The 26,470-nt window shown below is 38.0% G+C and overlaps 1 protein-coding gene across 1 annotated transcript in view; it reads left to right on the top strand.

Moving 5' to 3' along the window:
- LOC139715005 (TRAF3-interacting protein 1-like) overlaps positions 1–21,253 on the top strand; it is a 32,820-nt gene extending 11,567 nt beyond the window's left edge. The window contains exons 9-17 of the mRNA XM_071626643.1: positions 4,669–4,692; positions 8,288–8,372; positions 12,004–12,021; positions 17,433–17,544; positions 18,042–18,122; positions 18,710–18,830; positions 19,832–19,936; positions 20,594–20,817; positions 21,094–21,253. Coding sequence (XP_071482744.1) covers positions 4,669–4,692; positions 8,288–8,372; positions 12,004–12,021; positions 17,433–17,544; positions 18,042–18,122; positions 18,710–18,830; positions 19,832–19,936; positions 20,594–20,817; positions 21,094–21,253 — 930 coding nt within the window. The remainder of the gene's footprint in view (positions 1–4,668; positions 4,693–8,287; positions 8,373–12,003; positions 12,022–17,432; positions 17,545–18,041; positions 18,123–18,709; positions 18,831–19,831; positions 19,937–20,593; positions 20,818–21,093) is intronic.
- The last annotated feature ends 5,217 nt before the right edge of the window (positions 21,254–26,470 follow it).

The following is a 26,470-nucleotide window of genomic DNA, read 5'->3' as shown; positions in this document are numbered from 1 at the left end:
TTCAAATGACTTTGTAACTATGTTCCCTGGTTGCTCAAATTTCTATTTCACAGATTTTATCTGAAATGGCTCTCTCTAATCAGTGTATTCTCCTTTATCAGTAAATCATGTCCACATCATTTGTGTGCCCAGTAAAGACTTTCTGCAAATCTATTATTGGAGCAAATTTATCCTGGCACGGCCTGCTTGATTGTTCCCTCCAGACCGAGGACATCCCCTCTCTGTTCTTGAGTCGCAGTCAAGCACAGTTCATTAGCAGGCACAATGCACAATTTTTGGTGATCAACTCCCCGAATGCATCATCATTAGTCCACAACAACATCATTAGAACTCCAATTATCTCCCTTTACTCTCAGAAGGGGGGGGGGGGGGGGGGGGGGGGATCGACCAGTTCTATGAACAGACAAAACACAATTCAATGAATAGATACAACGGGAGCATGGAAATAGGAGAGACTCAAATGTGACCTGTTGCATTGGGATTGGTTTGTTAGCACAAGCACCTTTATTTTATGTGTGACTTGCATTTGAGTGGAGAGAAGCACGTTTGCTTGCTTTGCACTGCACATCAGCTATCTGTAAAATGGCTTTCAAAAAGTTCCTGCCCCCCCCCCCCCTCGCTCTCCCTGTTTAAAGAAGCTCATTCAAAATGATTCCCTGTCTTGTGCTCTATGAGCCTTAAAGTTTACAGTTTCATGACTTTGTATGATGGAATGTTACAGGAAAGTTTGCCTTGTGTTCAGTGAATAGACCTGTTGCTCAGGCTGTCCATTACTGTATTTGTTTTATAGATATATTTATTACAGTGGCAATATGTAGCTGAAAATAGAAGAAAATGTTTAAAGGACAAGTCCACCTTCATATACATGTGGATTGGGTAAATGCAGCAATATTGGTAGAACACATCAGTGAAAGTTTTGGGAAAATCCGACAATCCGTTCCAAAGTTATTAATTTTTAAAGTATCTGTGCAGTCATTGCTGGATGAGAAGACTACCACAGTGTACGATGTCACATGCGTATAATGGTATAAGGAAAATAAAAAGAGAATTTCACAAAACTTTTCTTCTTGAATAAAGTGCATGTTTCTTCCACTTGTTACTGACATACAGTAATGTTAAGGGTAATATTGTTCCCCCTGCCTTCTGAAAGAGAGAAGTTGAGTGTTCTTTTGTTATGGAAGAAAAGTGAAAATATGTTGAATTTTCTTTATTCTTTCTTTATATTGTTGTACAAATGTGACATCACAAGCTATAGTAGTCTTCTCATCCAGCTGTAACTGAGCAGAAAGTTCGAAAATTTATAACTTTTGAACGGATTATCCGATTTTCCTCAAACTTTCACTGATGTGTTCTACTAATATTGCTGCATTCTCTCAACCCACATGTCTATGAAGGTGGACTTGTTCTTTATTAAAGTTATTCAGTTCTTGTGCAGGGCAAAACCAGCATGGTTAACTGAACTTCAGCTTAAGAGAGGATAAACAGGAGGCTGAAAAATTTATGAAACCCCTGTGTAAATAACTCTACCAATTTTCAAACTCTGTTTCACTCGTACATTTTGATTGCTGAAAGTTGTCTGTTTGTATTAGTTTGTGCATAGAAATGGCAGGGTCTTCAGGTGTTGGGAAATGTCAATGTCCAGCTATTTGGCAGAAAAGAAAAGTTATGGTGAAATGACCATGTCATCATTTATTGTGGGATCACTTCAACAAAGCCTTTGTCCATGCATACACATAGTTTATATCATGTCAACAAATAACATATGTACATGTAGCATGAAATTATGTGACAATTGTATACCCTACGACATCACTATGCCCCTCACTCCAAACTTCATGCACCTATTTCATGTCTTCTTTTATCTTTTTTGTTTATGTATTATTTGTTTGCACACATCTCCCTCTGCAGAGCACCATATTTATCAGCAAAGTAATGAATCTTTTATTGGTACCATAGATTTCCTGGCGATGTGTGACATATGTGGTAACTCTTCCGATTTCATAGGAGGGCAAGTCCAAGATAATGCGCGCGTTACGTATGGGACATTCAGAGACTTTTATGACCTGAAAAATAGTGTTAATGGCCTTTGATCATATTGAACTTCACCATGGTGATTGATATCTAGGAGAAGTATAATCATGTAAAAAATTGAGAAAAATGACCCAGACAATTATATTCTAGAAGAGAAAATATGTGCCGTTACGTATGGGACCAGAAAAATTTTGTTTTTTTGAACATTTTTTTCAACCTCAAAACTCTCTGAAAGTATTTCATTCTACAACTTGTAACTTACTGTGATGAAAGTCACAACACTCAAGATTATCACAGGTAAGTTTCATGTCATTAGGCAAAAAGCTCTAATTACAGGTTCTGATTAAAGACAGACATGACGTGTTACGTATGGGACAGTTACGTATGGGACAGTTTGTCCCCCATTCATTTAGTGTGTGAAGAACTATGTTTATGGGTATTTTGCATAATTATTGAAGTAAAATCAGTTGAAATTACTCAAATACTGATCCAGATTGACAAGGGAACAATATTCCCCAAATATTTACCATCATATTCATATTTAATCATATTCTATATTTTTATGACCAACCTGAGTATGTATGCCCTATTTTTATCAGGGTAGTTACTACTGAAAAGTTGAATAGTTTAAAGTGTTTACTTCCATTAATGAAGGGCAGTTTGCCATCTAGTTTCAATAAAAACCAACTTGATACAAGAAATATTAATCTTAATAAATAAGCAATACCTGCTGCATGGAACCCCAGTGATTGAGTAGATATAATGTCTGTCTAGCAGTCAGGTCATTGATTCGAGTGACACCTCAGTATGTATACCCATGAATTTTGTCGTGGCTACTATTGAAAACTGAATAAGGACAATTTGTGTATCACTTGCAATAAAAAAAATCATTTTACTTTATATTTTTTAAAATATATATCACAACCATTTCAAATTGGACCTCCATCACATAAACTTTGAATTCCTCTAGTCTTGGGATTGTATGCTCTTTAGTAATTCATATAATTGGTTTCCAATCATCTCATTAAATGTTGAAAACTGAATCCCCATTTCTACAAAAAACTATACCATCCCTTTAATGCTGATTTTTCATTGTGTATTTTGCCATTTCCCCTCCCCATTTCTGAAAATTGTTCAGTCAAGTACATGTATTGTTTAAAGTGTCTATAACTCAAAAAGTAGCTACAATGTTGGGATGCTTTCTTCAGGATGATTGACCATTTGTGTACTGAGAGACCTTCCCAGCTATGCTACATGCATTCACATGCAATATGTATGAGGATGTCCCATACGTAACGCATTTGTCCCATACGTAACATTATTTCAATGCCTGATAAAAAATACTTCTTTCACTGTTTTTTCTTTTTTCTATGGTATTTAATTTCTCTAAACAATAAATTAGAACTTTCCAAAAGGGCATTACAATAACCTTAGCAATTTCAGAAAAAACCTAAAAAAATGACCTCAGTTTGTTACGTATGGGACATCTCATGATAGGACATGAGCTAATTTGCATAATCATTTGCATAATCCCTAAATTTTCATACCAAGTTAAACTATTTGATGAACTTCTCATGTCCACATATTAATCAAATATCATTTGCTTTCCTTTGAATTAATATGAATTTTTATAAATGTCCCATACGTAACGCTGTGTTTCACATTTATGCAAATGAAGCCCTGGAAATTTGCATAAATTTACATAATATAATTTTTTCCTCCATGGAAATCAAAACTTCAACTCATAAGCTTCAAAATGATACCAAACATGTCAATATTGAGCAAAGATGAAATTTTGCCTTCTGAGGGGACCTTATCTTGGACTTGCCCAGGAACATTCCTTCTTTTTTTTTTTCAATCTGTCTGGACAGAAAAAGTTGTATCTAATGTTTATTTCTATTTCAGCAATCATATGATAACAGTAGAGTATGGGAGATCAAGATCAGTGAAAATTGCCTTTCTTTTAGTTTTATTCTGTTTTCTGTTTTGTTTTGTTTTCTTCAAAATTTTATACTCATTAGTTCCTGTTTGATAAGCTGCAGGTTGACAGGCATGATATGGTTATGTCAAAATGATGAAATTGAAACAGCCAACGATGAATTACTTTGCGTTGGAAAGCTTTGGTTTGATATACAAACAAAAGCTTAAACCCACCACCCCCACCAACAACTGTTCAAATTAAAGAAACAAAGACTAAGCTCTTTTGATATTGCCTATTTTTAAAATTTAACACACATGTTGGAGTGAAAAGACTTACAGCCATAAATAGACTTACACACACCCAAAAATTGCTAAAATTCACTTTGGTGCCAACAATCAATATATAAACTGCTTTTATTGAACTGTGGTTTGAAGTGATATTTACTTTGGTTTTGATTGGTATGGTCAATCAACATTTAATTACCTCTTTACATAGGAGACAGATTTTATCTTTTGATTCTTATTGTAGGTTTTTTTTTCACTTTGTGTTACATGCTTGACTGCATTTGAACCCTAGCAGCTTGATTAGTTGTGTATGACAGACATAAGAAAAGTGTATCCAAACGTGCTATGTGTTTGTTTGTTATCCTCCGTGAGAAATTTACTCAGGATCAACAATGTCATCCATTATTCACCTTCATTCTTTTTTAAAAACAGGACCTCAGACCAACTGCACCAGAGGTATCTAATTGTTTTTGTGTGTGGTTTATGTTTGAATTCCGCATTCTTTAATGCACCAGCGTGTGTTGCGTTTAAATCACCCCGTGATTTGCCCCATGTAACTCTCTGCGTAATCACAGAGTGCTCTTTTAAATTAACATTTTGTTGTTTTGTTTCATCGGCAGGACAGTGGACTACTAACAAGTTGAATCACAAATGTTGTTTTCATGTGTATGTGTGTTTTCATGCTTGTGTGTGTGTGTGTGTGTGTGTGTGCGTGTGTGTGTGTGTGTGTGTGCGTGTGTGTGTGTGTGTGTGTGCGTGTGTGTGTGTGTGTGTGTGTGTGCATGTGTGTGTGATTTTTTGTTCATCTGATTTCCATATTTATGAATGAAACTCCAGTGAAAACTCCCCTCCATACCCCCAAGGAAGTGTATGTGTGTTTGTGCCAGTTTGTATGTTTATCAGTTTGTGTCAAAGTGCTACTTCCCTCTTTCTTAATGCTATTTGTCTGAGATAATGAATGCCTCATTTGTAGACAGTTGGATCCGCCAAATAATTAGCCGTTCAGTGCTAAAATGCAGAATATGATAAAAGGAGTTAGTTGTGACACCTTGGATCTTTAAATAGGCAGGTCTATGGACCACTAATAATGATTATTTCATGTCATATTGCTGATTTCGAATGAGCCGACTATGAAATTGCTTTTATCAAATCCTTTGTTTACATCAAAGTGTTAGGAAGAGAGTAGTTTTATACTGTGACAAATGAAGAGAGAAATGTCACGTCCAGAAAGTGGGACTTCTCAAAACTCTGCAATGTCTTTTATTGACCGATTCTGTGACGCGCTATGTGTATTTTTGGCATGGGCAGCGCCATAGTGGGTGTATCAGCCAACCCCCCCCCCCCCACACTCCCCCACCCCTCTCCCTACATTAGCACGTGCGCAGAATGAAAAACTGCTTTAGCCAATGGGCGTCTCGTACTGAGTGCGCGAATGCTTGCTTAGTGCGCGAACCTTTGTTACAAGTGCGCGATAAACATGTTGCCCCGGGGTGGGGGAGAGCAGGGGGGGTCGGCTGATACACCCACTATGGCTGCGCCCTGTGCCGTAAAATGTCTGCTGCCCTCAACGAACCCGAATCGGTCAATACCACTGCATTCAAGTGACGTGTCGTGTTTTGTGTATGATCCCATTTGACCAGTAGTACACTGTAACTGTGTGATTAAACCACAACAATTGTTTACCCAGATATCACCGTGATGCACATCACAATTTATTTCCCTGTATATTTCTTTAATTGGTAATGAGAAACTCATGAATTATTTAACCTCAAATGTCATCTAGGCATAGATGAGGCTAATGAAACTCACTTCATTTGTTTTTTGTTTTGTTTTATTTTGGGGGTTTTTTTTCAGAGGAACTTATATGTGCTGTGTACAGGTTTCATATGCCTTGCCTGCTTGCAGTTGATAATAGCATTATTAGCCTTTGTACCTGTGCATCACACACTAAGCACAAAAGGGAGAAAACATTTTTAGCTACACTTTCCACTTTACTTACACTTAGAAATGAAAAGGAGTACCAGGTACATAGAATTATGTCTAGTTGCCTACTCATATTCCACAGTTTCTACTACAAAGTGCAATCAGAGCGTGTACCGGTAGACAGAACAGTTACGCTAATGCACACAGTAGCTTTTGTAGCTAAGCTTGCTAATAAGCGTTTGATCCACCTGGCTTGAAATAAAGCTTTGTGATAGTCCTTATGTCATAAATTTGAATATCCTTATCTGTGGTTCATGTTTTAACCCGTTGAGGACAAGCTGATTTAATGCAAATGGAAGAGAGTGGCCCATAGACACCTGCCCAAGTACTCTTGGTACTAGTCCTCAACGGGTTAAAGCACCTATTATCAGTCAACTCATCTGATAGGTCGCTCTTCAGTTTATGTTGTTTTGGAAAGTTTTATAACAACTAGAAAGAGGTTAACTTCAAGTTTTATTTCTTAACTCTTTGAGTGTCCACGCACGTAGCTCAATGTGCCTGAAGCTTTCTCATCAGCATTCAGTAATCCATCCAAACTTTACTTTGTTGTATTAAACATTAGCGTGCCCACTCAGGTCTATCAGTATGGCGCAGACTAACAAGAAGATCATGATGACACTATAAGAATTAGGAAGATTAGGTAATCTCTTTACATCATCGACAATTAGTTTTCAGACATCTGAGCCAATCAGTGAAGAAAGTACTCCAGTGTGTATGTAAGTCAGTGAACAAAGCGTGCGGTGGGTTAATCAAGACCTTTTTCTCTTGAGATTTTGTAACCGTTCACATGTACAGAATTAGCAGGTTAGCGATCGCGCTCCGAAATTTGAGGGTCCCTTTTTTTGCAACCATTGGCACGTACAAAAATACTCCGCTAATTGCCAATCCATAAATCAATAAATGTATTGTTCTTGTGCCTCACAGTGGTGTGGAGTGCACGCTGCTGTGACGTTCGCTTTGAGTGATGGGATAAAAAAAACTCAAGTTTATTTGCTCAACCGTTCACACGTCACCACAGAGCAAATTAATGCGCTAATTCAGATATAAGACCAAAATTTCTTGGGTTTAGCATCATGTTTCTGATCGCGCTAATTTGGGGGGGGGGGGTTTGTGTCCACACATACAAAAAACTTGAGTTTGCTAGCAGGTTAAAAATCACGAGTTTTGTAACCCGCTTTTAAATTTGTGTACGTGTGAATCCCCCTCTCATTATTGTGCCAGCAGGTGGCAGAGAATCAGTTCTCTTCCATTTGCATTAAATCGTCATGGATGTTTATTTTTCTTTGTTGTAAACTAACTTGTGTTTCTTTCAAAATGAAATCGTGCTGCAGCTATGACCACTGATAACATTCCTACTACCATTAACCTAACCATGTTCTTTTCAAGTGTTATTACTACTGTCACCAAACGCAATCTCATCTTATATGCTGTGTTGACACTGCACAACAACCATATTAACATAATGAACTTGTTTTATTTCACCAGGTATTGTTGATGACCATGTTTCTGAGTATTCATGTTGAATATTAATGTGAAGGGCAGTGTTGATGTATTGTCCCACTTACTGATCCGTAGGTGACAAGCAGTATGGCCTGCACAAACCCTCATCCCAACAATGTAGAGTCAAGCTTCAAAGCTTATATTTCAAATCTGCAAATCTGCCACTTCTTGATTCTGCTGGACACTCACTGAAAACTGAACTCAGTATTTCTTCCCATCCTGACAAATTAATATAGTAGCGTCCTTGATTTGTTAATAATTATAGCGTTCTGAAAGGCATATAACAGTAGTGCATGCACAGAAGTATCTCCCTTGAAGCTCTTTGCGTCCGCCCTGATTTTGGTGCTTCGGACTTCCAATAAAAATGATCATGGCACCACTTTCTCAGGAAAACTTGAAGAGAGAAGATTATTCATCTCATCTTTGTTTTTTCTTCCTCATGGGTGTCATAAATGCAGAACAGATGCAGAGGGGGAATTATCTCTGTTAGTTCATCGCAATACCATTCCTATTGCAAGGACCACTTCATGTTTGTAACAGATTTCTCCAAAACTTTTTCGTGAAGCAGAGTGAAGACGGAGGGGGTGGCAACCGCATCCCGAGACCAACATCGGCCAAGGGGAGCAGGAGAAGGCCCATGAAGGACAGTGATGGTATGTTCTGATTCTCTTCTTGCATAGAACTTAGCGTTTGGTAGAGAGGGATATGCCCTGCATTTTCTCCACTAGGATGACAATAGATAACAGCATTGAATGTCAATGTACAGGTCAAACCACTGGCTGGAGGGCAAAGATGAAGGATTATTATAGCTGTGTTTCTATGTCATTATTTCAGATTTTCTTTTTATATGTCTTTCAGTCACGTTATACAAAAATGGGTCATTTTCAGTTTACTTTTGGCTCCTGACCACTATTTTAGAGTTGACTCATTGGGCAAAGTAATTGTCAATCCAAGCAAGTTTAAGCCATGAAAGAAGTTTTCATTGATAAGGATGTTAAAATGCACTACATAGTTAATGCCTTTGAGATTTTTCTCCACACATGCACACACATACAGCACTCCAGCTTTGCATGTTTAAAAAAAGAAGATATATTCTCACTTGATAACACATTATATAATACAGTTGACTCAACCCTCATCATCATTTAGTTTCATTATACCCCCGCCAAACGAAGTTTGAAGGGGTATATAGGAATCAGCGGACGGTCGGTCGGGCGGTCGGTCGGGCGGTCGGGCGGTCGGTCGGGCGGTCGGTCGGGCGGTCGGTCCGTTGCAAATCTTGCGTCGCGAACTACTTCCTCAGTTTTCAACCGATTCCCATAAAACTTGGCACAGATGTGTGCCTTGGGTTGTAGATGTGCAAGACGTATTTTTTGACAGTACCCAAAAGTACGTTGCCATGGTAACGGCATATTATGGGCAAAAATGGGTACAAATCTTGCGTCGCGAACTACTTCCTCAGTTTTCAACCGATTCCCATAAAACTTGGCACAGATGTGTGCCTTGGGTTGTAGATGTGCAAGACGTATTTTTTGACAGTACCCAAAAGTACGTTGCCATGGTAACGGCATATTATGGGCAAAAATGGGTACAAATCTTGCGTCGCGAACTCCTCCCACAGTTTTTGATCAATTTTTATGAAATTAGGTACAGATGTTCATCTGAATATGTTAATGTGCAAGACACATATTTCCGCAGTGACAAAAAGTGCGTTGCCATGGTAACGGCATGTTATTGGTAAAATATAGGGCAAAATGCTTCATGGCAAAACTGCTTCATCAGTGTTCTTCCAATTCTCATGGAATTCATATTGAATGTTTGTCTTAGGATATAGGTCAGCATGACACATTTCTTGACAGTGACAAAAAGTATGTTGCCATGGTAACAGCTCACATATTATGAGCCAAAATGATGGAAAATTTTGTGTTGCAAACTACTTCCTCAGTTTTTGCCCAATTTCCATGAAACTTGGTACAGACGTGTGCCTTTGGTTGTAGATGTGCAAAAACGCATTTTTCGACAGTACCCGAAAGTACGTTGCCATGGTAACGGCATATTAATGGCAGAAGATCAAGGAAAGATCTTGCGGATTTAACTACTTCCTCAGTTTTTTGACCAAAGCTTATCAAATGTTGTTTTGACCAAAGCTTATGAAATGATGTTTGACGGGGGTATAACCAGTCGCTGTAGCGACATTTCTAGTTCTTCATTGAATTGCTTTGAGCTCTGAATGCATTCACTTTTGTCAGGAATCTAGCTCAAATTGCCTTCATACTATTCTAACTGCATGATATCCCCTTGAAATGCGAGTATTTCTACAGGTCCACATTGCACACTTTGGTGTAAAGTGTTTGTCAATCATTCAAACTATTTCTGAAATGCCCACACTGTTAATATTGCAACCAGTCCACACTGCACACTTTGGTGTAAAGTGTTTGTCAATCATTCAAACTATTTCTGAAATGCCCACACTGTTAATATTGCAACCAGTCCACACTGCACACTTTGGTGTAAAGTGTTTGTCAATCATTCAAACTATTTCTGAAATGCCCACACTGTTAATATTGCAACCAGTCCACACTGCACACTTTGGTGTAAAGTGTTTGTCAATCATTCAAACTGTTTCTGAAATGCCCATACTGTTAAACTTGCCGCTGGTCCATTTGGCACACTTTGGTGTTAAGTATTGGTCAATGATTCACACTATGTCTTAAATTTATGCCCACAGTGTTATACGTGCCACTGGTCCACATTGCACACTTTGGTGTTAAGTGTTTATCGATGACTCACACTCTTTCTGAAATGCCCGCACTGAAATCCTCAAGTTTCATTCAAGCAACTAGTCCATAGATATCTATTGAAAGGACAGTCACTATGCTCAGTATTGGTTATTCGGTACATGCTTTTGCAAAAATTGTGTATTTCCATATGTTTCCCAATGGTGTAAGTGTAGGTGAAACCTGAAATGATGAATTTGTGTTCCCCCCCCCCCCCCCCCCCCCCCCCCCCCCCCCGTATACCTGGTGTTACTGGCATTCAGGGAAACGCACCCCTCCCCACTCACACTTCCATGACAGTTTCTCCTAACCATTATCTTGCAAAATATTTTGACACAAGATTGACAGTAGCTTATCATTTTAGTCGCCAATTTGCGATGGACACGATTTGTCAGTGGAAGGGAACAGATCATTCAGATACAATATCAGATTTCAATACTTTTGTATTTGTACTATAGTATTAAAGTAAAGGAGATTGTAGACCTGAAACTGAATTATCCATGCAACATGTTTGCAGTTTGAGTAACTATAAAAAAGTAAATATAAAAATATCTTTTGATGAGCACTATACCTACGCTAGTTCATGCATGCTATTAAAGGACAAGTTCACCTTCATAAACATAAGGATTGAGAGAATGTAGCAATATTAGTAGAACACATCATTGAAAGTTTGAGGAAAATCAGACAATCCGTTCAAAAGTTATGAATTTTTGAAGTTTTTGTGCAGTACCCGCTGGATGAGAAGACTACTGCAGTGTATGAATAACTTAGATGTCACATGCGTACAACAATATAAGGAAAACATCAAGAGAATTTCACAAAATTCCATCTTTTGAAAAAAGTACACATTCCCCTGACTTATTACCGACAAATGTTATGGGTAATATTATTCCCCCTGCCTTTAGAAAGAGGCAAGTCAAGTGCTCTTTTATTATACGAAAAAAGTGAAAATATGTTGAATTTTCTTTTACATTTTCTTTATACTGTTGTACGCATATGACTCACAAGCTGTAGTAGTCTCCTCATCCAGCGGTTCCAACACAAAAATTTAAAAAATTTATAACTTCTGCATCGATTGTCCAATTTTCCTCAAACTTTCACTGATGTGTTCTACTAATATTGTTGCATTTTCTCAATCCTTATGTTTATGAAGGTGAACTTGTCCTTTAACTACTTTATTGGAATGTTACAAAGTGTTTCTTTTGACCAGGGGCACATGCTATCTGCATGTTGTTGTTGTTTTTTACATATGCTTTAATGTCAATTAAATGGGGACTGTGAATGTAACTTTGCCATTTTGCAATTCAACACAAATTGTGGGATGTAGCACGGGCTTGTGACGGTTTGATGTTGATGTTGATGTTGTTGTACGAGCAGTGTACAGTGTACATGTAGTGCACGGTGTATGATACACAACCGTGGAGTACTAACAGATTTCGTTCTCACCCTCCTGATTTGATTATGTGTGTATTTTCTGCTGTACTTTTTTTGAATCAATTTCCCACAGATTCTGATGCTGAAGGAGGTATGGTGGTTTTACTAATCTATTTTTCTTTTTTTCCTTTGAATCTGTCTGCCCTTATCTAATGTGTGTGCCATTTGGGACATAATCTCTTTTCCACCTGTCTTGATTTTTAATGTTGCTGAAATGCACTCGTCTCTCGTATAGGTGCCTACAGCTTGTACAATTTACATTATACACACAAACATACGATATCAAGACTGACATACAAACATACATATCGACACATACATGCAAACATATATATCAACACATACAGTATACAAACATACATATCAACATTATACACACAAACATACAAATCAACATACATACAAACATACATATCAACACTGACATACAAACATACCCATCAACACATGTAACATAAAAACATACATATTGACAAACAATGCACCACCAGTTCATGATGTCCGGTGAAATTTACCACGAGTAAACTTCTTACAGTCAATACTTGATGCATTCTTTCACAGAAAAGTAAAATGATGGAGGGTAATTTGAAGAAAGTGCAAGTATTATGAATAAAAGAGTAAGGTAAAGTTTTGTGTTTCAGATTCACCCTTTTTATTGATAGTTCTTTACAATGTACTACAAGTTTCGCAAAGGCTGTGGCATTATGATAATTCTGACCGACATGGAAAAGACAAAGTGGTGTATCAAAAAGAAAAGGAGAGATATTATATTAGACACTTGGATGGATTAATTTGGAATAATTATGCTTATCAAAATAAGATATTCATGGAGTGCGTGCATGTGCAAAGTAACATTTTGTGCAATTGAACTTGTCAAATCATTCAACATAGTTTTCTGGTGAAGCAGTTATGCATCATTTATTGAAATTCATTGACAAAAAAAAAAAGCAAACTGATAAATACTATCAATATTGCAAACTGGACATTACATAAGTAGCATGCAATGTTTATGCACATCCAATCCAATAATATTTCAGACGGCAAACATACATGTATTCTCTTGATACAATGTAAGACTAAGTGTGTCCTTGATGGTTGTGAACTAAATGTCTACAACGACATTAAGTCATTGTCACATCATTATGAACATGTCTGTTCTCACTGGTTTTTTTTTTGTGTCCAGAGTAGCTGACTTTAGCCTGACTCAGTCACTGATTCTCAGTTGTTACATCACATGTTCCTCTCTTTGCGTGACTCACTTTTGCCAAACTTTTCACAACTTTTCAACTGCCATTTTTCCATAATGCAGCCTTTCGTATATGTTTTGTCTTTATTTTATTATTTTTTTTTTTGTAATGCAGCCAGCAGTGTTTGTGAGCATTAATGTAAAAAGGGAATTCCAAATAAGTTTAAAGTTAGTCTGAAACGAATGAGTGATATTTTACAAGCACAACAGTGAAAAGTAGATAAAAATCAGGGAAGGTATGAAATTGTGAAATTTTCACCAATTTCCACAAAATAGTTCTTGAACAGTCAATACGAATATGAAAATAGTGAGTTGATGATGTCATCACCTTACAACTTTCTATATAGTGTGTAAATAAAATCTTTCTTTTTTTTCAGACATAATTACATCGCAGTTTCAAATCTTGTATTGTGATTTGGCTGATCCTCAGTCGGCAGTTACTCAGCCAGGTATAAAATTATGTTTTACATTTTTGACGCAGAAAATTTCAATTTTCGTTATATTTTTGTGCATGAGCAATGAAAACTGGTGAAGTGATGACATGAGCTCACTTATTTGCAAATTCATATCAACTGTTCAAAAACTGTCTTGCAAAAATCAGCACATCTTAAAGATTTTGTAACTTTCTTGCATTTTATCTGGTTTTGATCAATTTTAGCTTGTGCTTGTAAAATTGTTCTCTTTCCTTTTCAGACTAACTGTTAACTGGTTTGAATTCACCTATAGTTGTATTTCTTTCGTAGCTGTTATAAAAAAAGAGAAAAAAATATGGTAAAGTCACCCAACTGGTGCAATATGAGACAAATCCAAGCAGTGCTAAACTTTGACCTTTGTGCTAAATCTGCTAAGTGTATTGATTTGCTTATGTTAATTTTTATTCGCTGCAGCACAAGCACACATATGTGCACTTGCTGTGTGATTACAACATTGATATGCCAAATGTTTTCCAGTATCCACAGATGTTCTTTCATTTTTTTAAAGCAATTTATAGAAATGATGAGATGAAGAGTAAACTTATCCTAGCTGTTACCTGAGAAATAATAGGAGAAACTTGCACAGACCCAGATAGTTTCTTACACCTACAAATTTTACATAAAAAGGAAAGTCAACTCCATTACCAGATTAACAAATGTGTCATGAGTATTTACAGTTAATTGAAAGCCAGTGCTCCACATCTCACTAAACTTTTGGGAAGACAGATATATATACCATATTCATAGCATGTAGCAATACGATATTTATTGTCATATGATATATATAATGATTGTTGGCAAACTGATTATATGTGAAAGCAAGTTGGTGACTGGTCAGTTCCTGGTCAGTATCAGCCTTGTTGAATGAAAGAGTAATGAGATATTACTTTTTTTGTTTGGGGTGGCTTAAAAGAAATGAAAATACACATTCTTATTTCAATAGAAATATGTGTACTTGTTTACAAATCATAGCGATGTATAATTTTTATTTTTTTCCTCAGGTTTGTGAATACTGTAATAGTATAGAACATACTGTAGTGATTACGGATATGTTGATACCAAACACCACAAGTTGACAGACTGATTTAGAAGCTTAAGGTCAATTTTATGTGAGGTTGCTGTGGACCAGTTGATTTCTGATTTTAAAAAATCGAACAAACAAACATACCAAAAGAAAGAATACCGAATGAAATTACAGTGCAATCTGTGTAAAGTTGGAACTGTCCGTGAAAACTTCTCTCAGTCAAAACTGCTACTGTAGGAATTCAGTGAACATTGCGTGCAGTGTAGGTGTCAGTAGCACTGACAGGGTTGAACCAATCATAATGACTAGGCAGTGCAATATGGTAGCATGTAGCAATTGATAAATGAAAAGAAATCTGCATCATAAGTTTAGTCTACTCAGAAACACTGGTGAATTGTTAGTCAAGTGCTATTGACCAACTCAAGTTGAAGCAGGAGATTTTTTTTTTTTTTTTTTTTGGGGGGGGGAGGGGGTGTTAATTATTATTATTATTATTAATTTTTATTTTTTGCATATGCATCTCAGAAAGTCATAGAATATTGAAGTGATGATATTGCAGTCTTTTGTTATACTGTATACGCCATATATTTCGCGAGTCTAAATTTTCGCGAATTGGGAATACCCGATGATTTCACGAGTGGTTAAATTCGCGACCGTTGAGTCCTGTACTGAACGGAGAAGTGTAAATGCGTACGTCACATTCACATCGGGATCAGTGTCAATATTTTCGCGTGTCTTTAATCTACGAATAGCACCTGACTCGCGAAATTCGCGAAAATAAAAACCTCGTGGAATATTCGGCGTATACAGTACCTTAGTGCTGGTTCCAAACAAGATTTATCCTTGCACAAGGCTTTGGACTGTGGGTTGGAACCGGATACGAACATTGCTGGCAACCAATGTGTTCACAGATACTCGAGCTATGTGGGGTTGCTTAGAGTCAGATTCCACGGCGATGAATGTCTATGGCGTCGCACTGTGGTACTCTATTAGATATTTCAAAGCCTGTGAGGAGGATTAGATAATTCTCTCTCTCTCTCTGAATCAGCTGAGGTTTTTGTCAACTTTAAAGAAATGATGTCTTCATCTTCATGCAATCACAGTCATCTTGCCTTCCTCTCGACATGGGGCAAAACATCTACATTCTGATTTCCTTTGCTAGTGCTGCTTTGTCTGTTTATCAAGGGCCAAAGCAACTGGTGGTCTGAGCCATACACTAAATATGCTAAACCGTGATTCTAAACTATGGAGTGCCACTTCTACACCCATGTAAAAACACTTTTTTAAAAAAAATATTAAAAAAAGAAATACTGTTTTAGCATCTTTTAATGTCCATACTTATGAAAGAAAAGAATTCAATCTTTTGAAAGCATAATACACACTGTATAAATGGGGCAAGGGTGTAATGATTAAGGTTATGCCATGGTAAATGGAACATGGTTTTCTTTTCACTCTGAATCAGTTTGCAATTGGTTCTTCATAGATTAAATATGGCTCTTTGCCCATGCGTACATAATCATGCAGAAACTTTCATTGGTGAATACACTGCACATCTACTGTGACCACATGCAGCTCAAATATTTCAGTCATCCTGTTTGCTAACTCTCCACGTTGCAGTAGTCTTCACTTCTGTTCATCAGACATTTGTAGACGTAGAATAGCAGTTGCTTTGTTTGATGTGTGATTTTTTTTTGTTCCTTCTCATAATTGTCTTATAATCTTTAGTCTTTCCATTAAAGATATGCGGTATATTTGTATTTGATCATTGTTGAATAGTATAGTATCTTTCAAGGATGCATTGATTATAAAAGGAAGGAGTACATTTCTTGATTCGTGTCACAATTTCTGTGAGATTGAAATGGTAGCCCATTTTACTTACAATGTTATCAGAATCTTTGTTCATAGATTATAGATGAATGGTGTAAGCACAACAAAAAGTGTTATCCACCCCAAATATGCCTATTTTATTCCCATCCCTGGTAAAAATGGCAGTAGACAGGGAATATTAGCAATATTGAACTAAGAGACTCAAAGACACCAACTGGATGAAGTGTGCCATGGATCCAAAGATAAATGCAACTTGATCTGACAAAATATCAATGGGACCAAGTTCTCTTTCAGGCTTAATGTGATTTGCAAAGATCTAAACCTATTGGTGTATTGGTATCACATAATTGTCATAGTGAGATAATGTACTGAGTCCTGTTGCATTTTAGTCAAGCCTGATACTTACGAACTCACTTCCCATGTGGTAGATTCTGATTTTTTGAACATTTAAAGTTTTGATTTGGTTTGCATGTGTGAATTCGGATGATGACTTTTGCTGTACTTTGTAACTTGGTATTTGTGGAAACACACTTGCCAGCCTTGTAATGTGCAATTTCAGCAACACAGCCACAAGATGGTTGTTTTTTCACTGTTGTTTGTCAATTTCATTCCCTACCCCACCCACACACACACACACACACACACACACACACACATATCAAGAAAGCTGCATGACTGCACAATTTTTTCTCCCTTTGGAGAGGGCATATACCATATCTATCCATGAAAAATCTACAGACAAGACTTTCTGATGATTTTCTTGTATCATCTCATTTTGGAGGGAGTAAACTCACATTTTGATATTTCAAGTAGTGCAAGTTGTATACTCCTTATCCTGATCACTATTTTTGTGTTTAGTACCTGTGGTTTTGGCATGCAAATCCTTACCATGATCAATATTTTCATCTATCTGTCACGCTTCCTGACGTCAGAACCCGATGTTGGGAGACAAGAGAGTGCCAAACAGCGCCCTCGACACCAGAAGGAAGACAACGAGGGCGGCCTGACCGCTGACGATGCTCTTCCACCCCAAGTCACAGCCAGGTGTGTGTCAGACAGGCGTTGCTAGAGTTGGTTCAGTAGATTCCCTCCTCCCCTTCATAACCTCTTCCCCTTATCCCCCTCCTCCTCTCCCTCTTCCCCTCCCCCCTACCCCACTTTTCCCTCCCATCCTCCCCTAACCTGTCTTTTCCCTTCTCCTTTTTCCTCCCCTAACCCTCCCTTCCTTCCCCTTTTTCCTCTTCCCCCTATTGCTCTCACCTTCCCTTTCCCTTCTCCCTCCCCTTATTCTCCTCCCCCATCTCTTTGCCTTCCTCTTATTATTCTCCTCTTATTATTCCCTTTCAATAGTCCTCTTACTCCACTGCCTTTCTGCTTACTTTCCCTTCCCATTCTTTTGTTACCTTCCCCTTTCCAGCCTATCAAAGCGGCAAATGAATAAGAATAAGAAATAAATAAATCATCACACATTTTAGAAGTACATTGTATTTAGAAGTCTGCTAATTTATCGTACAATCCCATATTCTTATTCTGTGTTTCAGTCGAAGGATGGCTCGACCCAGCAGTGCGAGGCCAGCCCCACCGAGACTCCGGAAACAAGACTCCACTGAAGACAGTTCAAGGTGGGCAAACTCTAACAACACTTGGATAGATTGAAACTACTCTTTACCAGTCCTTCTTTGAACGACCTTTCTGTTCCTTTTTTACCCTATTTCATGAACATTCACATTTGAAAACTCCATGGAATTTTGTAAAGACTGTCATCAAAAGTTAAAGTTTGTAGTGAGATGATATAAACCTGGAAATTTCCACTCCTATTCTAAAGAAAGCTATACTGCAATACTAGCTCTCCCTCACTGAGATGAAATAATTATATTCTTGTGTGTGTTACTGTACCCTCAATTAAAAGTAAGTGACCAGATAGCACTGCTATCTGTGAAGAAGCTTACCCTGATAATTAGGAACATGTAATAATGATAGTGACGATGATGATGATAATGATGATGACAACAATGATTATGACGACGATGATGGTGATGACAAACATTGCCACCACCACTGCTACCACCACCACTACTACCATCACCTTCATCATCATCATTATTATAACTGAAGTTTTGAGAGTATTGTAGTGTGTGACTTTTACTGTCAAACGTGTGTGTATTTTCTATCAAGTACCTTGTTCAACCATTTTCTCTGTCATGTTCAGGGTTGGCAGTGGCAAGCAAGTGACAAGCGTCATCGTCGACAATCCACACAACACAGACGATGATGACGATGACACCTTCCTTGTGGAGGACTCCCAGCCGGTCATCGATGACGAACCACGGGTAAGTGACGACAGGCATGGCGTGTTACATTGGGATATCTCAAACTTTCTTCAGAAAACAGTCAGAAAGAAGATAGTCCAGAGCAAACAAGAAAATGAAGATGGAACCAAACTCTTGCATATACTCACTTTCCTACCCTCTGAGCATTTGCACAATTCTTTATATCTCTAGATTTTCACAGATACCTACAGAAGAATTTGTCTTTTCTATCCCTTTACACTCACCACCTGACAAACAAAAGTGATGTCCTTTTGAATACATGGGTGGGTAAGATGTGAAATGAAAGTGTCCATGCTTTAACATGAAGATGATGACTCCTCGATCAACCGGTGTAAATTTTCTCACCTTGTAAAACAACTGACTTAATGTAGTGGGAAATTACAAGCTTAAGGTTTCAAACCAGTTTTGAAAACAGGAGGATGCTAAATTTGGACTACAAAGGTGTGCAGACTGTGTTTGTAGGCATGTGACCTTGATCAGTCAAAGTGATGATCAGGGCTCAACACTAGCTTTTTTCTTTTGTGGCCATTCGAGCCCGTTTGGACCACGTAAGTCATTGAATCTGAAATGTTGGTGGCTGGAAAAAACAATGTCTTGGCACTAAATATATTAAGGAAACATAGTAACTTATTTTGAATCGTTGTTGCCCAGTTGGGCCACCAAAAGATATGCTGTGGAAAGTTTGGTGGCCCCAAGCCACTGGCCCACCGCCAATGTCGAGCCCTGTGATACAGTGGACTCCCATTATAACGAAGTGCTCGGGACCGGCACTTTTCTTTCGTTATATCGATATTTCGTTATACTCGAACAAATAAAACTATAAAAGAACACAGAGCTGTTAATGTTTTAGCCTACATTTTTACTACGTTGTAACAGGAATTTCGTTACAACCGTGTTCGTTATAATGGGAGTGCACTGTAATAGTAGAATGATGATGGAGCCAGAGATGACATTCTTTATGGTTTAACTTCTCTATCTGTGCCTTATTATTCATTACCCAGCCCATGGCCAGTGAGTCAATCGAGGATGATGGTGAACACGGCGGTCTTGTCAAGAAGATCCTGGAGACCAAGAAGGAACTAGAAGGCTCCCAGACCAAGCAGGATGTGAGTACTCGCTGGCGAGTCCAGAATCTTAAGCTGTGTATTCACCTCTACCACTCAAAATTGGCTATTCAGAGCATTCCATTCTCATCTTGCAGTCATATATTTTTGCATAAAGTGATGGATTCACCAGATAAAATATGTGATAAAAAGTTCCATACAAGAAATGGGATGCACTGTTCAGAAAATTGTCTTCTGCATCAAAGACTGTGTGTTTCTTGCATGATGTAGTTGCATGACCACAAGAGGACATTCTTGAATTGTTAACAGTATGACTTGCAAGAGAATCAGCTCGTGAAACCGTCCATTTTTATTTTTTTTAAAGAGAAGATGAGCTGACTGTTATTACATATCAAAGAGAGAATTAGAAAACTGGGATAGATTAAAAACAAAACAAAACAAAACAAAAAATGAATCATTTGAAACATTCTGGCCACTGAAGTAGAAGAGGAAGAGTAAAGGGGGTTTACATTCACATACCACGACTGATCATTTGCCAATATAAGGCTCCTTTTGACATCCACAAATGATTCATACATGTATACGTTGTATGTGTAGTGATATGTGGTTTAGTAGATCAGACATGCAGCCTCATATCAATTTTCATTACCTTCTCCCCCAACCAACTCTACCCCACCCTCACCCCTCGCCCAACACCAGGAGAAGCTGGTGGTCCTGGATCCGGCGAGGCGGAAGGAGCGCGAGCTGGTCCAGCGGGAGGTGGAGCGGCTGCGGGGGGCCATCCAGACGCTGACCCGCAGCGCCAACCCGCTGGGCAAGATCATGGACTATCTGCAGGAGGACGTGGACAGCATGCAGAAGGAGCTGGAGCTGTGGCAGAGAGAGAACAAGGAGCATGGCTTGGCCATCAAGAGAGAGCAGGGGTGAGTCGAAATGAGCGAGGGCGCCCTACTCGGGCCAGATGCAGATTTACAAAAAGATGTACTTTATGAGCCATATATTTTGCAATGGGTTTATTTTTGTGAATTTTGCAAATCGAGTGCTATTCACAAAATCAACAACACACAAACATATTAACTCTAATCCAGACATGAATGCTGTGCCCAAGTTACTTCGTTAGTGACAGTCATAACTATATAGCACAGTGACAACTAAATGTGCTCAAATTTCCTAATTACTCCCCCCCCCCCCCTTTCCAGGATCACCGACTCTGAGCTGGAGCCGCTGCAGGCCCAACTGGCCGAGCTGGACCAGGCAATCGCTGACCAGGTGGACACCATCGCAGCGGTCAAGTCCAACATTCTGCGTAATGAGGAGAAGATTGGCAAGATGGTCAACAGTATAGCATTCACAAGATGAGAGAAATGATGTTCGTTCCATCCCCCCCCCATCTCATTCCACCCCCTACCACCATCTGTCCAACTCTTCTCCCTTTTGTAAACACACCCCTCCCCTTCCCCCTCCCCCTCCTTCCGTTCTCTCATGTCCAATCACCTTTCATTTACCAACGAGGAACACAGTGACCTTTATTGTGACTCATGTTGTGATGAAGTCTGGAAGAAAGCTGCCATTACTTCAAGTATGCTGCTTTCAAAGAAGAACATTGACTTCACAGCCCTGTCTCACTGTGTAGCAACTCTGACAGTTTTTCCTTGGTCTGCCTGCTTCAACCGCCCACATTTCCAAAAACAACTAGCCAACCCAAATCGATCTGTGTTTGAGAAACTTTGCCTAGCCTGCGGTTGTCTCGTTTGCTCATCACGGAAACCACCCAAGTGTTACTCTTATATATACTATTGTTGAAGGGGAGCATGTTATCTCATGGTACAGACTGTTGTGTGTGCGTTTGACGTTTTGATATATTGCTTTAATACAATTGCGCGTGTCATCTGCGCGAAATAAATGAAAGATTACTGATTTCATACTCACAGTATTTATCCTGCAGTAATGGATCAACTGATAAAAGTCTGTTGCTATAGTGTTGTCATTCTCCCCAATGTCTGTCCGTCTGTTTGTAGACAAGATGTCGTTTGTCTATCATTCACGTGAGAGTTTCTGTCTGCCGCAATGTGCAGGCACAAATTTCTTCCCCTGCTTGTGTTGATAGAGTGGGAGGATGACCGTAGACACAGGAACATATCCCTGAACAAGAAGGATTCATGTGAAATATGTTCATTTGTCAGACATGCACATCAAATTCTGTTATCCTTAGAATGAGGAATACACTGACACAAGTTTCTTTCAGTCACAGAGGCTGACTAACTACAATGTAAGTACTGTTAGCAATGAGTAAATTTTTAAAATGGCCACCATCTGATCGACTGGTGTATCTCTCATCCATTTTTCTTTACCTGACAATTTGTCTAAATTTGTAAATAACTCACTTCCTGTCTAATATAACCAAAGACAGCCATCAATATGTGCTGTGACTCTACCAGAGATTTTGTTGTTAGACTCTCTCACTTCTGACATCAAAGAAAGTCCCACACTGGAGTAGCTGTCCTGAAAAAACAAAAGTAAAACAACAAAGCCAACCCAAGGAAAAGCACCAAAACAAAACAAACTACCAGAGCTTTGCATTAGTTCTGCTTCCATTTCTGCTGGATTACCTCCAGAGTCTTAAAGGACAAGTTCACCGTCATAGACATGTGGGTTGAGTGAATGCAGCAATATTAGTAGAACACATCAGTGAGAGTTTGAGCAAAATCGGACAATCCGTTAAAAAGTTATGAATTTTTGAAGTTTCTGCTCAGTCACGGCTGGCTGAAAAGACTACTATAGCTTGTGATGTCACATGAGTACAACAATATAAAGAAAGAATAAAGAAAATTCAACATATTTCCATTTTTCTCGCATAACAAAAGAACACCCGACTTCTCTCTTTCAGAAGGCAGGGGGAATAATATTACCCTTAACATACGTCAGTAGCAAGTCAAAGAAATGTGCACTTTATTCAAAAAGTAAGTTTTGTGAAATTCTCTTTTTGTTTTCCTTTATATAGTTGTACGCATGTGACATCATACACTGTAGTAGTCTTCTCTTCCAGCAGTGACTGTGCAGATACTTAAAATATTCGTAACTTTTTGCCTCAAACTTTCACTGATGCGTTCTACTAATATTGCTACATTCTCTCAATCCTTATGTATATGAAGGTGGACTTGTCCTTTAACATCTTTTCACGTTATCTGTACGATGTCATTTTCTGATAAAGACATGATACCAAAACATACCTTTTACAGATTTTGTCACCACACGGCCCACAGCCCTCGCTTGTTCTATAGACTTATGTAAGTACCATTTATATCTGTACTGAATGACACACAGACATCTCAATTTTTGCTGTGAAGTGGGCAAATGAAAGACTGCATGGCTGATTCAAGTTGTTTAGAGATGGTTGTGTAATTATGGCAGCAGGGAAGTGCAAGCAAGATTCATCTTACGTGGACGCCATTCAGTCTGACGAGAATTGATCTTTCATGGCACAGAGATTTATTTCTGTGCACAGAGTGTCCATTCTGTAGTGTTTTAAAGTATGAGATGTGTGAAGAAGTAATGCACATACTTTAAAGAGTGTACACCCTCTTTTCATGCATTTAGCTCAGTTAGTCAGTTAATGCTTATTATATAGACTAATGACACAAGTTATTGAATTCATGGAAGTGACCCAATCCAAAAAGGCATTTATTAATTACCAAGAAACATTGATCACTTTTAGCCTACAGACAATATGTTTAGTTGCCTATTCTTTTCAAAGTACAGTAGCTGTAAATTACTTTCCCCAAGAATTGTCAACACTTATTCTGATTTTTATGTGTACCTTATAGGGCAGAAACTATTTGTGAGTCATGTTCATGCTTTAGGAGAGGAAGAGGCATATGATTGTCAATGAGTAAAAAACTATCTGTTGTTACATTACTTTACATTACATCAAATTTTGTAACCTACATGGGGTGATAGTGTTTTGTTGTTTGTTTTGTTTGTTTTTCTCTTCCCTTCAAGAAATATATAACTGAGACAGTTTTTGTGGCCATCTGCTTCTATCATAGGCTTTGAAGTTGAAATAACATGCATGGGAAACTTGATCAAAGCATTGCATTTTGAATTCGTTAAAAGTGCAAAATCTCACAAAATTTATTCATTAGAATTAGCTATCAAAAATTGAAGCAAAAGGATGTTGACTCTTTAATTTTAGCCCTTCACAAAGAAGTTATGTTTTGTTTGATTAAAAAAGATGATAAGAGATTTTAACTTTATTAAGTATAAACGAAGATGACATAACTGAAATGTCTGGCTTAAATCAAGCATCTTCTATCTGAACTTCACTAGCATAAATGGGTGAAAATTTTTGCCCCCCTCCCCCCCCCCCCCCCCCAACACTTTACTGTACTAATAACAGAAGTTTTGATACAGGTATGAGGTTAGTGCTAGTCTTCGTTCCTGACTGAATATTCTGTATGAGTATTCATGGTGATTCAGGAGATCATTTTCTGTGATATAAGCTGCTAAACCGTCCATTCCCAATCAGAGATTTTTCTACCATTTAGATATATGTACATAGAATGTCATCTATCTGTCGCGCCAGAGTGATATTAAATATATGATTGTGAATTTATGATGTCCTTCAGTTTCTAGCAGGCTTTAGTATTTCATGGCTGGGCTCCAAAACAGAGTCTGTGCTTTTCACCTGGTTCCCGTATAAAAATTTACTAGGTTCAAATGATGTGCAAATATTTCATCTTAATGAAGTGCGATTGCGATGTACAAAACGATTTCTGGCAAATTCTGATTTAGTAGAATATGTAAGTTTTCAACCACTAGGATGTGTATCTCATTTAATGCACTAATGACGTTATACCAATCTGGCTATTAAAATAAATGATTAATTGTAGAACTGCCCAACTGCATACTGCATATCATTCAATAGTTCATACACATTAGAATTACATCAAAATTGTAATGGGACGATACGAAATGACAGAAAGACGACTGTAACAATTTTAACAAAATCAAATGTCTGTATCGCATATTTCAAGGAGATAGTTTGTGCGACTCCGTTCCATACCCTTTAAGAGAGAGACATAATGACAGAATGTCTAAAATGTAATATCAGATAACCATCATTCATTCATCCTTGTCGATTGCAGCTGTTTATATCATCGCCGATGTTATGTTATTGTTAGCGACAACGAGGTATGCATGTGAGTCCTCAACGCGATCCACAATAATCCATGAATTCAATGGCCTTAATTCCATCGTCAAGCACGGTAAGTGTCTCCAATAGACCAAACCGGAAAACGATTTAACTACTTCATTAAACAAAATGTCTCACATGTTGCAGGGCTGCGGCAATGAGCCATGGGGATAGAAACGATTTTTATCTTGAGACTACATAAGGACACCCTGGGCATTCGGAGTACACAAGAGACAGGAAAAGTTCTGAAATGAAGAGCGTTCGTTCCTCGCTTTCGAAAGCGAAACAACCTATAACTCTACAGAAAGACGTTTAAAATCCTCCCACTGCGTCACTGTCAATTTCCAGGTGACTCGCCGAGAAGGCACTGTAAGAACCTTTTTAAACGATGCAGATATCCCCTTTTTAAAGCATTTTAGGTGAGACAGATACAGTCAATGAGACAGATAGTGCTGTGAGATCAGGTTGAGAACATAAACATTTCACTGAACCAGTAATCGCATGTTCTTGTCTAAGAAAAACCCCGATACATTGTTGTCAGTAAATCAACACCGATAGCTACATTTGTCAATGTCAGTGAACTTCGTATCACGTGAGTTCATCGAAGTCGTTATGTAGATGGAATGTGTTGAGAAAAAAAGAGTAAAAAAGGGTTAAGTTTCATTCAAAATGATATGGGTACAGATTCTTACAACAATCAGTGACACTAAGTCATAGATTTTAACCAAAGACCTGACAAGTGCCCAAGGAATATTTCCAAAATGAATATTTACTTGAAAGCCTGTTAAGATCCCTTTCCTTCAAGATAAATGAATGGGAGCGAAATTTGTTCATATAATACGTGGTGAGCAGTTTTGAATGCGGTCAAAGCATGCGTAACACATTTTAAAAGGTTCAGTTTCCTAGACATTGATTACCAAAATCATAAAATGCAATTGCCAAAATATTTTCTCCTATTACATGTTTTTTTGTTTTTTGTTTATAAAATCATGCTGAGAAAAAACAAAATAAAACATTCTAGAAGATTCAACTCCCTGATACAATGCTGTGTTTTAAACCTTTTCTGAGAGAAACTCATAGTAGTAGGGAGGGAAAGGAAAAAGAAAATGGAAAGGTTTTAATGCTATACGCATTTTTTTTTCTTTCCTAGCAGCAGGATTCTAATTTTGACGACACTTCCAGCAAATTGTCGTGAGGCAGAATGCATGACAATCCGAGTTAACTAATTCTACATCACGATTCAGAATAGTCTTATTGGCACAGTGAAGCATAATGGATAATGTGTGTTCAATATGTCATATACAGAGATTATGAGAAGATCAACATGATTTAAAGACACAAGACTAAGCTTTCTGAACTCAGCGTTATTCAGAGCATTGTTTGAA

Source organism: Diadema antillarum, unplaced genomic scaffold (genome assembly GCF_040938485.1).
Source record: "Diadema antillarum isolate AM-2024a unplaced genomic scaffold, OU_Dant_1.0 seq00002621_RagTag, whole genome shotgun sequence".
Taxonomy (NCBI): Eukaryota; Metazoa; Echinodermata; class Echinoidea; order Diadematoida; family Diadematidae; genus Diadema; species Diadema antillarum.
The sequence above is the reverse complement of the archived record's forward strand: the minus strand, read 5'-3'. Positions and strand labels throughout refer to the sequence as shown.